Below are 17,102 nucleotides of genomic sequence, written 5' to 3'. Positions count from 1 at the left end.
GAATACACAGTACCCTAACAGGATTTCATCCAGGAATAATATGTCATTTTACTTTTTATATCCTAAGGTTCAGCAATTCCTGTCGGTATTGATGTACAGATAGAAAGTATAGACAGCATCTCAGAGGTCGATATGGTAAGTGGCAAATGACAATAAGGGTCCATTCACACGTCCGTAAGTGTTTTGCGGATCCGGACACAGACACCTGCTATGTACGATCTGCAATTTGCGGACCGCACATCACAGACACTATAATAGAAAATTCCTTTTCTGGTCCGCAATTGGACATGTTCTATTTTTTTCAGGAACGGAATTGCGGATCCCGAAAAAACGGATCCTGAAAAAATGCGGATTCACATCCTTTCCAGCCCTATTGAAAGTCAATGGGTCCGCAAATTGCGGAACAAATGCGTACCCAAATTACGGACGTGTGAATGGACCCTAAACCGATGTTTAATATCTCTTTTCAGAGGGTTGTGCAGCAATATACTGTATATTGATGACCCATCGTCAAGATGGTTAATCAATATCTGATCGGCGGTGGTTCCGACACCCAGCACCCCCGCCGATCAGCTGTTTGAAGAGGAGGCGGTGCTCCATGTGAGTGCTATTTCCTCTTCAGGCCATCGTCTCTGAAGATTCGGCGGTGCAGTGTAATGACGAGTACTCGCTCCAGTCACTTGAATGCAGGGAATACTTGTAATTACACTACACCACCGCTACAGGAGACAACACATAATGTAGTCAACAGGAAGCAGCACTCACATGGATCGCCGCCTCCTCTTCAAACAGCAGATCGGCAGGGGTGCCTTGTGTTGGACACCCGTCGATCAGATATTGATGACCTATTCTGAGGATAGGTCATCAATATATATTGCTGCACAACCTCTTTAAGGGCTTACCTAAAAATAAAGCAAATAGCATGTCAGACCATTTTAAAGGGAACCTGTCGCCTCCAAAAACCATCCCAAGCCGCCAGCAGTACCTGACAGTAGCCAGCAGCGTGTTTCCGATGATAATTTTCTTCCCGAAGGCCGATGCGGCTAAAGCTCAGAAAACGTTCTTTTATCCCCTGCCCGGCACGCTTCTCTAGTCAAGAGGACAGCGGCCTCCTTGCTTCAAGTCAAGATAACCACGCCCCTTTCCTGCCCCTTCGCTGTGACTGACAGCCGGCAGTGCAGAGTTCGGCAAAGCCAGCTGCACTGCCGGCTGTCAGTCACAGCGAAGGGGCAGGAAAGGGGCGTGGTTATCTTGACTTGAAGCAAGGAGGCCGCTGTCCTCTTGACTAGAGAAGCGCGCCGGGCAGGGGATAAAAGAACGTTTTCTGAGCTTTAGCCGCATCGGCCTTCGGGAAGAAAATTATCATCGGAAACACGCTGCTGGCTACTGTTAGGTACTGCTGGCGGCTTGGGATGGTTTTTGGAGGTGACATGTTCCCTTTAAAGAAAATTATGCATTGAATTCTTGTATTCTGTTTTTCCCCTTGGACTTTTTGATGGTCTATTTAACGTAATTCTGGAATAACTCATCTATTGTGGCTACTGAGCTTCTAACTACTATATTCTAAAGCTGTTTTTTGATCAAACATTTTTTCACAATTATAATATCGATCTAAGGGTACTTTCACACTAGCGTTTTTATTTTCCGGCATAGAGTTCCGTCACAGGGGCTCTATACCGGAAAAGAACTGATCAGGCATATCCCCATGCATTCTGAATGGAGAGTAATCCGTTCAGGATGCATCAGGATGTCTTCAGTTTAGTCGTTTTGACTGATCAGGCAAAACAGAAAATCGTAGCATGCTACGGTTTTATCTCCGCGAAAAAAACCTGAAGACTTGCCTGAATACCCGGAAGGACGGATCCGGCATTTTTCCCCATAGGAATGTATTAGTGCCGGATCCGGCATTCAAAATACCAGAATGCCGGATCCGTCCTTCTGGCCTGCGCATGCGCAGACTGGTAAAAATTTGAAAAGAATTACAAGATGGATCCGTTTGTCCGCATGACAAGCGGAGAGATGGATCCGTTCTTGCAATGCATTTGTGTTCCTTGGTTCTACCAGGGAAAATGACTCTGAGGGCCACCCTCTATCCAAATAAGTTATTTGTGAGTCAACTCATAAAAAATATACCCTAATTAGAGATGAGTGAATTTCATATTTTGAAATTCGTTTACGCTTCATTTGGTGGTAAAAGCAGAATTGCCTTATAGATTCCGTTACCACAGACCATAATGCAATTCTATGACAGAATACATAACGGAATGCCTTTAGAGGCATTCCATTATTCATTTCGTCATAATAGAAGTCTATAGGCTGCAAAACGGATCCGTCCCATTTCCATTATGCAGGGGAGTCCTCAGCAGCAGATGAGATTGGACTAGGTCTGACATGTTGTGAGCCTGTGCCCACAATATCTGCATCATGACCTGCTCTGGAACCCTGCCAGTTCTTTTGGAGGTTTTGGCTGTACGTTGCCTCTGCTCTTTATTGCAGCCTCGGTCATAGTGATGAGTGAGCACCAAAGTATTCGGGTGTTCAGCCTGAACACATTGCTATATTCATGTGCTCAGCCGAGCACACAAGTATATTGGAAGTCAAGGGGAGACAACCAGGCACCCCCTGCTGGGAAGAGAAGAGGGTGTCTGGTTCATAAAAAAAGGATTATGTACAACATAAAATAGACAACCACACAAGGACTATATGCCAAAAGCCAGGTATGTGCAAATCATCAATCTATCCATGAGACAGATGACAGGCTTAGTCAGCATACCTTACAATGGCAGCCTTGTGCACTATGAGATATTCCAAACCAGCTCTCATCTGACTGAGAACCAGTAAACCTCAAAGTTATTTTGCATCTGTTGGATGGCTTGGGTGGACCTGCACACCTAGATCAATATCATTAGGGCGACAGAAAGTTTTCCGATTGTCCTAACATAATATTTAATAACCTTTCTATACAGTTTTGTTATGTAAAAACTAATTTGCATAAACATGGGCATATGGGAAAGACATGCAAATGAGCAGAATCTGCCTGAAAACCAATAGATGGCGCTATTGAGTTATGAACATCACCCCAAAGTCTTATGACAAGACAAATATTCTTGTCAGAAGACTATGAAACCAATAGAGGGCGCTGTTCATAACTCAATAGCGCCTCTATTGGTTTTATAGTCTTCTGACAAGAATATTAGACTGAGTTATATGACAAGCTTATTAGTGTAGCCTTTTGCATGGAAAATTAGCGATCTACACTAGGATGATATCTGACACTGGGAAAGCTGGGTAATAACTCGCGATCTACACTGAGTTATTACCCAGCTTTTCCAGTTTCAGATGTTATCACTGACTTACTACATAATTATTGCATAATATTCGCTATATTGCTATATATAAATTTTTTAGAATATTCGTAATATTCTAAAAAATGAATATATAGCAATATAGCAAATATTATGTAATAATTATGTAGTAAGTCAGTGATGATATCTGAAACTGGAAAAGCTGGGTAATAACTCAGTGTAGATCGCGAGTTATAACCCAGCTTTCTCAGTGTCAGATTTTATCATCATTAACTCATTGACCCCCCTCCCTATTCCCTGCTTTGTAAGTTCCACTGTCACCAGGACTTCCACTGCCCCTACCACCACCACCACCACCGTGGCTACAACTGAAGCACAATATCTTGAAATAATACACTAACATGGGTATGCTAATGCAGTTATTGCAGTGTGTTTGCTGTAACTGCAAGGTATCTTGAAGTAGTGAAACGCCTTAACTAAAACTAGTATACTAATGCAGTTATTGCAATAAAATACATTTGCTGTAACTGCTCGGTATCTTGAAGTAATAAAATGTGTTACTAAAATGCGCTGAAAAGCCCAAGCACAAACAGTAGATAAATTGAAGAAACTGGTTTTTATTTAAAAAAAAAGGTGGGGGCGATTTCTTAGTGTTTGCAGCAAAATATATTCTGTTGATGCTGGAGGTGCTGGCAATAAGGCTATGAACTGAGGTTTTACACAAAAAGGCTGGCCGGCTGTCCATTTACAGAAAAAAATGTGGTTGTTGCAAAATGTTGTAATGCACACCTTGCCAGCAGCTGAAACTATGAAACCCAGAACTCGCTCTCTATGCTTTCCTTCATAAAACTCCAAATCTACCTAATTATATCACTATACTCTCCCTATACTCTCCCTATCACACCTAGATTGCTAGCTTGTGTCTGCAATTGCTTTTTAGCAGATACAGCCAAAACGCATGCTTTCAGATCACAAGCTGCACACAGAACGGTGTTTCTCGTTCTGAGCAGAAGGACCCGCCAAAATCCAGCCCCTTGATTGGCTGATCAGGCTGTTAGCCAATCCCACCTCCCAGTATCCTGTGATCCTTCATCTTCATCTGTTCTTCTGTTTTCTCATACAATTTTCACAGTAAAATGGGAATGGTGCTGTTTTTGCGAGATTTGTCCAAAACAAATCGGCAAAACTTCAGATTCGTTTGTTTAGAACCCATTTGCCCACTCAATTCAGCAATATCAAGAAACCGTAAAAAAAACTTTTTAACCTGTTATGCCTTAAATTACCAGAAACAAATAAAATATCTTAAAATTGATACACTTTCCCACATGTACTATTATGGCTGTGCCTCAATTCTGGCGTAATTTGATGCATCTAATTTTAGCTATATTAGGAAAAAGCAAAAAAAGAATAATCACTGCGCCTCATCTACCAAGTGGGGTCATGGCTTTGTAGCAAAGAATCCTGCCTAAGATGCATTATTTTGCACCCAAATCCCAATTCATCACTCCAGGACAATTCTTTGTTTCAAGACCTAGAACTGAAGTCTGTTTAAAGGGATTCTGTCACCAGGTTTCACCCCTGTCAGCTAAACATATGCTGATGTTCAGGGCGTCTTCACGATTCCTAATGTGGGCTTATAAATGTGATCTGTGGCCTAATTTTGCTAATAAAACAGCTTTTACTAACCTGTCAGTCAAAGAAATAAGGTGCCCAAGGGGATGTGAAGTGATGCAAGGTGTCGGCCGCACCCGCCGCCGTTCGTGCCCAGCGCCGCCTTTCCGGACTTCTGCGCCGCCTCCTAATCCTCTGTGCCGCCTCTCGCTCTCCCTCCCTCCCCCCCTCCTCTCGCTCTCCCTCCCTCCCCCCCTCCTGCTGTAAGATCTCACGCGTGCTCTGCCTGATGCGCCCGTGCAGACTTCTCCATTTGGCTTCTTACAGCGAAGTGCGCATGCGCCGGCACTTCGCTCAACCCCCTGTATGACCTGCACTCTGGCGCCAGCCTCTCAGAGCCCTGTGCGCACGCGCGAGATCTTACAGCAGGAGGAGGGGAAGGGAGAGCGAGAGGCGGCACAGAGGATTAGGAGGCGGCGCAGAAGTCTGGGAAGGCGGCGCTGGGCACGAACAGTAGCGGCTGCGGCCGGCACCTTGCATCACTTCACATCCCCTTGGGCACCTTATTTCTTTGACTGAAAGGTTAGTAAAAGCAGTTTTTTAGCACAATAAGGCCACAGATGACATTTATAAGCCCACATTAGGAATCGTGATGAGGACCTGAACATCAGCATATGTTTAGCTGACAGGTGTGAAACCTGGTGACAGAATCCCTTTAAGTAAGTAACCCATGCAATAACAATTCTGTAGCATCTTTTTGTGACTCTATGTTATGCCATTCCTTTATTATTCCTGCTAGAACTCTATAAATAAAGATCCAGCCGGGTGTTACCAGTTGGGGGGGTGTCACTGCATTGGATAATGTAAAACTGTGCATGGACACATCCACAACTGGTAACACCCAGTTGTGTCTTTATTCATAAACTTCTAGCAAGGATAATAGAGGAAATACACAACACAGAGGGCTAAGAAAATATCATCCAAAATTGCCATTTTAGGCCTCATGCACACGACCGTTGTTGTGTTCCATTCCGCAAAACGGGGTTCCGTTGTTCCGTGATCCATTTCCATTTTTGTTTCCGTGTGTCTTCCTTTATTTTTGGAGGATCACCAAACATGAAGGAAAGTAAAAAAAAGTTTAAGTCAAGTTTGTCATGCAAATGATAGGAAAAAAGCGGACGCGGATGACAATCTTGTGTGCCTCCACGTTTTTTCATGATCCCATTGACTTGAATGGGTCTGCGAACCGTTTTCCGTGAAAAAAATAGGACAGGTTATATTTTTTTGACGGACTGGAACCACGGATCACGGATGCGGATGACAAACAGTGCATTAGCAGAGTTTTCAACGGACCCATTGAAAGTCAATGTGTCCGCAGAAAATTACGAAAAACGGAACAACGGACATGGAACACAACAACGGTCGTGTGCATGAGGCCTTATGCAGAATACAATTGTTTGCTAAAACATGTCGGGAGAGGAGTTGGATCCTCTTTAGGGTCCATTCACACGTCCGCAAAATGGGTCTGCATCCGTTCCGCAATTTTGCGGAACAGGTGCGGAACCATTCATTTTCAATGGGGCCGGAATGTGCTGTCCGCATTTGCGGATTCGCACTTTCGTTCCGCAAAAAAATAGAACATGTCCTATTCTTGTCCGCAATTGCGGACAAGAAAAGGCATTTTCTATGAGAGTGCCGGCGATGTTCAGTCCGCAAAATGCGCAACGCACATTGCCGGTATCCATGTTTTGCGGATCCGCAAAACACATACGGACGTGTGAATGGACCCTTATATATAGTTGAAATGAACTTTGTTATAACATATATTGATTTTGAATGTACTGTATAATTACATAACAGATCAGATTTGCATGGTGTATTAAAGGGCTGTGCAATTTGGGGGGGGGGGGGGGGTTAACAAAATATATTTCATGTAAAGTGATATCTTGTCATATATTTCATCTTATATATCTTTTTTTCTGTCATCCTGTGAAGGATTTTACAATGACCTTATACCTCAGACATTATTGGAAAGATGAGAGGCTCTCGTTCCAGAGTACTAACAACAGGAGCATGACATTTGATGGAAGACTAATAAAGAAAATTTGGGTGCCAGATGTATTCTTTGTTCACTCCAAGCGGTCGTTTATACATGATACCACCATGGAAAATATCATGCTCCGCGTGTATCCGGATGGAAATGTCTTATTTAGTCTAAGGCGAGTACAACTACAGTATCAAGGTGTCTTTGTTTTTTAATTTTTCTTATGTAAGGCACCTCAAAGAGACAGTGACAGTAACAGAAAATTGAAATTCAAAATTAAAAGTTCATACATGGTGATTTTATCATGTAGGGCAATTGTGGTATACAGTCAAGTAGCGGATCAAAAACATATAACATATAAATTGGTAATACATAAGATCACTTCATGGAACATAGAAAGGTTGAACATACACGGAGAGGTGATACGACGCATGAATATACAATACTATCCATACTCCGGCTGTTCTGCGCAGGTATCTGTGTAATTACGTTTCCATAGGTTATGTACAATAATGGAACGTTGTTCGGTCTTAAGGTAAAATACCTAATCCCAAGACGTAATGAGGAATCAGGTCCCCCCTGATGTATGAAAGAAACTTACCAAGTTACTGGCCATAGACATTCTACTAAGGCCTCATGCACACGACAGTATTTTTTCACAGTCCGCAAAACGGGGTTCCGTTGTTCCGTGATCCGCTTCCGTTTTTGTTTCCTTGTGTCTTCCTTGATTTTTGGAGGATCACCAGACAAGAAAAGTAAAAAAAAAATCTAAGTCAAGTTTGCCTTGAAAATGATAGGAAAAAAACGGACACGGATCACGGACGCGGATGAAAACATGGTCGTGTGAATGAGGCCTGAAGTGAATAAAATAATATGTACAAAACAATATATCAATCCGGTCAGCTCCTCCTGCAAATTGCATTATCATGGTGGCAGGTTCTCGTTAAGGCTACTTTCACATTAGCATGAGCAGAGGCTGGCAGGCTGCTCCGGCAGGGGAACAGCCTGCCGGATCCGTATTAACGCTAGCCCATGTGTGCCACTGGAAGTCCGCTCAGGCCCCATTCACTATAATGCTTTAATCATTATAGTGAATGGGGCCGGAGTAGACTTCTGGCATCACACATGGGCTAGCGTTAATACGGATCCGGCAGGCTGTTCCCCTGCCGGAGCAGCCTGCCAGCCTCTGCTCGTGCTAATGTGAAAGTAGCCTAAATCTCTTAATTAACATATATATGGTGTATGCATACACATTCTATTATACAATGTCATTTTCATAGAGATGATATTTAGTTCTAGTACCTCTGATCACTAGTGGATGAAAACCCCCATCATGCTCACACATTTGATTATGACGAACTCACATCCCAGTGACCTGATTCTAAGAACGTGGCAAGGACAGGGATACATATGATGTCTCAGCAGCACGCCAGTTATTACTGGGAAATGTCTGTGCTCATTAGTTGGAATAAATCAAGTGGGAATGGCAGAGAAATAAATATTGGACATCTGGTGTGTCTTCCAGTAAGGATATGGCGTTTAATTTAGTAAGATGTCTTTGTAGGAGCTATACCAATGTGAGATTTTGCTGGATTATAATAGCAGGGCTCATGGACCTACTGGGTAATCTGAGGATAATATATATTGGATGTATATATGGTACATATATTAGTACAAGTGCACTGTGCGGGTTTATATCCCGTTTTGAGGTCAGTTAAAGGGTTCGTGCAGCGCTAGAAGAGGACACCCTATATAACTGTGATAAATAATGTTTTTGCACAAAATACTGGTGCACAGCCTTGAGCTGGTGTAAATGTGCTTAGTATATCATTAGTTGCTCCAAATACGTATGTAATAATGTATATGTAATTTAGATTAATTTGCATCAGTTCACCATGTTGCTACCTCTTGGGATGGACCTAATGCACTTGGCCGACACCTGCAAAGTAAAAGCTGCTGCTGAGAGCACCAGCGGTCCAGGTACATACAAAACAGGAACCCAGACAAAACCAGAAACGCAGGACACTGTTCAGACACAAGACATATGCTGGAACACAAACGAGATCACAGACATGGAACAGGCAGATGCCTGGACCCCATGCGGAACGGATGCATTGCGGTTACAGACAGAGCTGCTCAGACATGACACCGGAACCCATGAGGAACTGATGCATGGCATTCCCAGTCAGACATCGATTAATTCATGCTACAGTTGCGCTACAAAAGTCACATTGTAGCCCAGACATTAAGGCAGTTGACCACCTGATAATTAGACACAAACTTAGGCCTCATGCACACGACCGTTGTGTGCATCCGCGTCCGTTCCGTCATTTTTCACAGTTTAGCGGAGGTCCCATTCATTTCTATGGAGCTGTGAAAAAAAACTGAAGCCAAATCACTGACAGTGAAAAAACACTGTCGTGTGCATGAGGCCTATGGGAAACATTAAGGCTTGGGCTACACGGGCACATGTCGCACGACTTATTTTGTAATGATGGTCTATGGTATTGCACTGCGACATGCTGTGACTGCGACTCCATCCAAGTTAGATTTTTGTACGACTGTCGCGTCGCAGCACTTTGCAATGTGCAACATCGTAGACTATCATTACAATAAGTGTCGCATGACATTGGTGCAACATGAATGTCGCAGTATAGTTGTACCCTTTTTGTCACGTGATTTATTGTAGCCGTAGCCTAACCCTACAGAACAAATAAGTAAGGCCTCATGCACACAAACATATTTTCTTTCCATGTCCGTTCCGTTTTTTTTTGCGGAACCATTCATTCCAATGGGTCCACAAAAAAATGGAAGGTACTCCGTGTGCATTCTGTTTCCGTATGTCCATTCCACAAAAAAGTAGAACATGTCCTATTATTGACCGCATTACAGAAAAGGATAGTACGGTTCTATTAGGGGCCAGCTGTTCCTTTCCGCAAAATATTGAATGCACACGGACGTCATCCGTATTTTGTGCGGATCCGTTTTTTGCGGACCGCAAAATACATACGGTCGTGTGCATGAGGCCTAATACAGAAAAACTAGTCACAGGGAATACACTGATACACGGGACACAGTTCACACACAGAAGGCGACAGCCAACATGCACCACCTGATAAGGATTAAATCGGAATGCCTTTTAAAAAGTGTTCCCTTTGGCTTTCCGTTATAGCAATTTCGTTATTTTCTGTTTTAATCACATTTAAATAGAATGCTATAACGGAAAGGGAGACGCTGATGTGAATCCCCCTATAAACCGCAAACTGTCCTGTGATCCACACACAGAGAGTATCCACATTCACAGGCCCACATTCACACACAGAGGGCGACAGCCAGCACACAGCCCCAAGCAATCAGCATTTACAGGAGACAGCCTGCAGCCAGTACGCGAGAGCACATGCAGCCAGCCTGCACGGCAACAGTGTCAGGAACTACACTGTGATGCAGACATGAGGAGTACACACATTCACAGGCCACAGTTCACACACAGAACATAGAAGAGTATCCACATACACAGGCCCACATTCAGACACAGAAGATCGCATGCAGCCAGTACACAGAGCACAGGCAGACGGCCTACACAGCAAGCAGTGTTAGGAACTACACTGGACATGAGGAGTACACACATTCACAGGCCACAGTTCACACACAGAACATAGAAGAGTATCCACATACACAGGCCCACGTTCAGACACAGAAGATCGCATGCAGCCAGTACACAGCGCACAGGCAGACGGCCTACACAGCAAGCAGTGTTAGGAACTACACAGTGATGCAGACACGGCAACGAGTTACACAGTGAACTACACTGTGAAACCTGTCCATGGGTTGTGTTTGGTATTACAGCTCATCTCAATTGAAGTGAAAAGGACTGAGCTGTGATGTCAGACACAACCAGTAGACAAGTGTGGTGCTGTTTTTGAAAGAAAGCAGCCATCTTGTTTTAGTCCTAGAGAACCCCTTTAAGTTTGGGGTCTGACTGGTGAAATAAACTTTTCTGCTGTTGGTCACGCAGACCATATCATCAGTCAGGACTAAGATTAGTTTTTTGGCCTAAAATATAATAGACCCTAATGGCAACTAAAATCAGTACTGGATCCCCTGTGGCTTAGTCTGATTCTGGTGTAAAGCCCTTTACACTGCTCCGACCATTGAACCGCAGGAGAGTTGCAATTACATGCAGCGATCGTCCACCTCCATATGGGGATTGTTTGCTACTGTGATCATTCATCCCCATACAGATTCATTGCTTGGGGGGCTGTGTGCTGCTTACAAATGATAGCTTTCAGGTCACCCAATGGTCGTGGGGTGATTGGCAGAATCTACACAGGGATTAGTATTCAGAATTGCTTGTCATGATCATTGTCCCAATGCTCGGCCTGTGTAAAAGCGCCCTTAGGCCTCATGCACACGACCGTATTTTTTTCACGGTCCGCAAAACGGGGTTCCGTTGGTCCGTGATCCGTGACCGTTTTTTCGTCCGTGGGTCTTCCTTGATTTTTGGAGGATCCACGGACATGAAAAAAAAGTCGTTTTCTTGTCCTCCTGGCCGTGCGGAGCCAAACGGATCCGTCCTGAATTACAATGCAAGTCAATGGGGACGGATCCGTTTGACGTTGACACAATATGGTGCCATTTCAAACTGATCCGTCCCCCATTGACTTTCAATGTAAAGTCAGGAGTTAATATACCATAGGATCGGAGTTTTCTCCAATCCGATGGTATATTTTAACTTGAAGCGTCCCCATCACCATGGGAACGCCTCTATGTTAGAATATACCATCGGATTTGAGTTACATCGTGAAACTCAGATCCGACAGTATATTCTAACACAGAGGCGTTCCCATAGTGCCTGGCAGCATCCGATCTTTTACAGGGGGCTGTGATCAGCACAATTAACCCTTCAGGTGCCGCCAGTGTGCATCCTCCGTCGCCCCCCCCCCCTCCCTCCCTTTATTGTAATATCATTGGTGGCCAGTGTGCGGCCTCCATCGGCCCCTCCCCCTCCCTCTATTGTAATATCATTGGTGGCCAGTGTGCGGCCCCCCCTGCCCGATCATTGGTGGCAGCAGAGAGTTCCGATCGGAGTCCCAGTTTAATCGCTGGGGCTCCGATCAGTAACCATGGCAACCAGGACGCTACTGCAGGCCTGGTTGCCATGGTTACTTAGCAATATTACAATATTAGAAGCATCATACTTACCTGCTGCGCTGTCTGTGACCGGCCAGGAGCTCCTCCTACTGGTAAGTGACAGGTCGGTGCGGCGCATTGCCTAATGATCTGTCACTTACCAGTAGGAGGAGCTCCCGGCCGGTCACAGACAGCGCAGCAGGTAAGTATGATGCTTCTAATATTGTAATATTGCTAAGCAACCATGGCAACCAGGCCTGCAGTAGCGTCCTGGTTGCCATGGTTACCGATCGGAGCCCCAGCGAATAAACTGGGACTCCGATCGGAACTCTCCGCTGCCACCAATGATCGGGGGGGGGGGAGAGGGGAGGCCGCACACTGGCCACCAATGATATTAATACAATAGAGGGGGGGCCGCACACTGGCCACCAATGATATTACAATAGAGGGAGGGGGGGCACACGCTGGCCACCAATGATATTACAATAAAGGGAGGGAGGCCGCACACTGGCCACCAATGATATTACAATAGAGGGAGGGAGGGGGGGCCGGGGGAGGCCGCACACTGGCCACCAATGATATTACAATAGAGGGAGGGGGGGCGGGGGGGGGGTCGCACACTGGCCACCAATGATATTCAAACTGGGGAGGGAGGAGGGTCTGCCCCCTGCTGCCTGGCAGCCCCTGATCTCTTATAGGGGGCTATGATATGCACAATTAACCCCTCAGGTGCAGCACCTGAGGGGTTAATTGTGCGGATCACAGCCCCCTGTAAGAGATCGGGTGCTGCCAGGCAGCAGGGGGCAGTCATGTACACAGTTCGTAGTATATTCTAACTAGAAGCGTCCCCATCACTATGGGAACGCCTCTGTGTTAGAATATACTGTCGGATATGAGTTTTCACGAAGTGAAAACTCATCTCTGAAAAAGCTTTTATGCAGACGGATCTTCGGATCCGTATGTATGAAAGTAACCTATGGCCACGGATCACGGACGCGGATGCCAATCTTGTGTGCATCCGTGTTCTTTCACGGACCCATTGACTTGAATGGGTCCGTGAACCGTTGTCCGTCAAAAAAAATAGGACAGGTCATATTTTTTTGACGGACAGGAAACACGGATCATGGATGCGGCTGCAAAACGGTGCATTTTCCGATTTTTCCACTGACCCATTGAAAGTCAATGGGTCCGCGAAAAAAAACGGACAACGGCCACGGATGCACACAACGGTCGTGTGCATGAGGCCTTAGTCAATGGATATTTATGAATATTAGCATTCAAGACCATCTAAATATTGATCTGATACACTTGTGTGAATGAGGTCAGATGTTGGGTGTTTTGGCCTCAAAAGTGGAGGTGGATAGTTTGGAGCCTATGGGTGCTGTTTATGATATACTTTGTGCTTTGCTGCTGATGACAGTGGTGAGAAAGATGAAGCCTGAGGAAGAGAATCTTATGTTATATGTCATGTATACCCAAGGTATCATACACAGATATGTGTTCTGTATAAGTGTGACAGGGTGGACACAAGAAGAAATGCGTAAGCAGGCAGTGCATTCCTCAATCTTATTATTCCAACTGAGGAAGAATTTTTTTTGTGTAGATGGGCCACTTACTACAGGTACCTCGGAGATACAGATCTCTGTCACAAACTAAGGCCTCATGCACACGACCGTTCCGTTTTTTTTTTTTTTAAATTGGCTCAATTTGCAACATTTTCAATGTAACTACAAGAGTGACGGCCCATATTAAAGGGGTTGCCTCACGTCAATAATCAACTTTAAATAAGTTCCTTGTAGTCCTTTCATTTCTGCAATGTACAGGGTGGGCCATTTATATGGATACGCCTTAATAAAATGGGAATGGTTGGTGATATTAACTTCCTGATTGTGGCACATTAGTATATGTGAGGGGGGAAACTTTTCAAGATGGGTGGTGACCATGGCGGCCATTTTGAAGTCGGCCATTTTGAATTCAACTTTTGTTTTTTCAATAGGAAGAGGGTCATGTGACACATCAAACTTATTGGGAATTTCACAAGACAAACAATGGTGTGCTTGGTTTTAACGTAACTTTATTCTTTCATGAGTTATTTACAAGTTTCTCTTTGTTTACAGCCATTGACATGTCGCCGAGGTTAACACGTGAGGAGCGGATAGAAATTGTGTTGATGTCTGGTGAACGCAGTAACCGGGTCATTGCAGCAGATTTCAATGCAAGACACCCTACGAGACCACCCATCTCCCATGCTACAGTTCAGTTAGCAAACTGCTTGCTAAGTTTTGTGAAACTGGTTCAGTGTTGGATTTGCCAAAATGTGGACGCATGAAATCTGTCTCTAATGAAGAAACATCAGTGGCTGTCCTAGCTTCATTCAGCAAGAGCCCACAGCGTAGCACTCGCCGCATGTCACTGGAGAGTGGCATTAGTCGAACATCCCTTCGGCGGATATTAGCTACTCACAAATGGCACCCTTACAAACTCCAGCTACTGCAGCATCTCAACGAGGATGACCCAGAACGGCGCACTGAATTTGCAGAATGGGCAAAACAAAAATTGGAACAGGACCCTCAGTTTACGCAGAAGATTTTGTTCAGTGATGAGGCAAACTTTTATGTGAATGGTGAAGTTAACAAACAAAACCACCGCTATTGGTCTGACACTAACCCACATTGGATAGATCCCTCCAAGACTGTTGGAACAAAAAAATTGATGGTATGGTGTGGTATATGGGGTACAAAGATAGTGGGGCCATTCTTCATCAATGGAAACCTCAAGGCCACTGGATATGCGAAATTGCTACATGATGATGTGTTTCCCTCTTTATGCACTGAAGCTGGCACGTTCCCTGAGTTTTTCCAGCAAGATGGTGCACCACCACATTATGGGTGTCAGGTCCGAGCATTCCTAGATGAACAGTTTCCTGGAAAGTGGATTGGTCGTCGTGAGCCAGTTGAATGGCCCCTAAGGTCTCCCGATCTGACCCCTTAGACTTTTATCTTTGGGGTCATCTGAAGGCAATTGTCTATGCTGTGAAGATACGAGATGTGCAGCACCTGAAACTACGGATACTGGAAGCCTGTGCTAGCATTTCTCCTGCGGTGTTGCTATCAGTGTGTGAAGAGTGGGAGAAGAGGGTTGCTTTAACAATCCAACACACCGGGCAGCACATTGAACACATTTAATAAGTTGTCAGAAACTTGTAAATAACTCATGAAAGAATAAAGTTACATTAAAACCAAGCACACCATTGTTTTTCTTGTGAAATTCCCAATAAGGCTACTTTCACACTAGCGTTCGGAGCGGATCCGTCTGATGTTTCATCAGACGGATCCGCTCCGATAATGCAGGCGTTCGCATCCGTTCAGAACGGATGCGTCTGCATTAAAACTTAGAAAATTTTCTAAGTGTGAAAGTTGTCTGAGCGGATCCGTTCAGACTTTACATTGAAAGTCAATGGGGAACGGATCCGCTTGAAGATTGAGCCATATTGTGTCATCTTCAAGCGGATCCGTCCCCATTGACTTCCATTATAAGTCTGGACGGATCCGCTCGCCTCCGCACGGCCAGGCGGACACCCGAACGCTGCAAGCAGCGTTCAGGTGTCCGCTCACAAAGCGGAGCGGAGGCTGAACGCTGGCAGGCGGATGCATTCTCAGTGGATCCGCCTCCACTGAGAATGCATTGGGGCCAGACGGATGCGTTCGGGGCCGCTCGTGAGACCCTTCAAGCGGTGCGCACGAGCGGACACCCGAACGCTAGTGTGAAAGTAGCCTTAGTTTGATGTGTCACATGACCCTCTTCCTATTGAAAAACAAAAGTTGGATTCAAAATGGCCGACTTCAAAATGGCCACCATGGTCACCACCCATCTTCAAAAGTTTCCCCCCTCACGTATACTAATGTGTCACAAACAGGAAGTTAATATCACCAACCATTCCCATTTTATTAAGGTGTATCCATATAAATGGCCCACCCTGTAGTTCAATTTTCAGTTTTGCCTCTGTGACCATGCTTTCCTTCTCAATCAGCCTCTTGCATGCTCGTTTCTAGGGGTTACGCAGGCACACAGAAACCCTGGTGGCCGGATTTCCTTGTAGCGAGAGAGCTTATATTCTTGCGCATGCACAGTCACTCCCGACCGCGGCTACCTCGTCTGTGATGTCAGAGTGTACTACAAGCTGCTAGGATTCCTGAGGCTGCTAATGATTCTATTACACTAGCAGCCTAGAGAGCATGCTCACACAAGCAAGGGGTGGGGTTGCATCCTCCCTGCACTTCTCGCTGTGCCATCCATCTAATATTTTTGTCCTGCCGCTAGCAATCGAGGTCCTGAGAGCCGCAAGGGAGCCAAGAACAAGCGAAGTGAGACAACTCCTTTACAGTTGAAATGTGCAGCATGGATTCCAGCAGGCTGTTCAAACAGAGAACACCCTGCTGGAGTTCTCTGGATCGGGCATTGCTGGATGCACCCGGAATGCCCACCAGCCCGATTATAGTCCAGCGGAGATCCGGCCACAATCAGAGAATCAGCCAGACAGAAACCACTGCATGCTGCGATTTGTGTCTGGCCGATTCCTGGCATTCTCTGCCAGAACTGGTGGCCGGATCACAGAGCCGTAGATGTGAAAGTTGCTTTATTGTGCTGGATTTTGCTAGGACAGGAGGGCCTTCCCTCCACTTCTTTTGGGACAATTTTCCATCCCCTTGATGCTAACAATGCAGTTCCTCTATAGACAGGAGTCTTGCATCATCTTATACCACCCAAGAGCAAAGGCCATAGGACCTACTGTAATGACCGGCGTCACGCACAGGGTGGGAAAAGGGAAAGCCCTGCCCAAGGGAGAGGGAAAGGTGGTGACCCCTGACTCACCTTGCGGCTGGCACCTGACTGCCCTGACGTCCCTAGACGGGTTCCTCACCCATGCGGCGATTGCGTGCCTAAACCCTGGCTTTCCCTAAAATGAGCCCTAGATAGTGAACGGGCCGGTGGGATCGCTAGTCCGCACCACT

At 45.4% G+C, this 17,102-nt stretch overlaps 1 protein-coding gene across 1 annotated transcript in view; it reads left to right on the top strand.

The window, feature by feature from the left end:
• Positions 1 to 17,102, top strand: part of GABRR3 (gamma-aminobutyric acid type A receptor subunit rho3) — a 78,022-nt gene that overhangs the window by 18,366 nt on the left and 42,554 nt on the right. The window contains exons 3-4 of the mRNA XM_040421777.1: positions 68 to 135; positions 6,912 to 7,135. Coding sequence (XP_040277711.1) covers positions 68 to 135; positions 6,912 to 7,135 — 292 coding nt within the window. The remainder of the gene's footprint in view (positions 1 to 67; positions 136 to 6,911; positions 7,136 to 17,102) is intronic.

Source organism: Bufo bufo, chromosome 3, assembly GCF_905171765.1.
Source record: "Bufo bufo chromosome 3, aBufBuf1.1, whole genome shotgun sequence".
Classification (NCBI taxonomy): Eukaryota; Metazoa; Chordata; class Amphibia; order Anura; family Bufonidae; genus Bufo; species Bufo bufo.
Note: the sequence above shows the minus strand (reverse complement) of the source record. Positions and strands in the feature narration are given on the sequence as shown.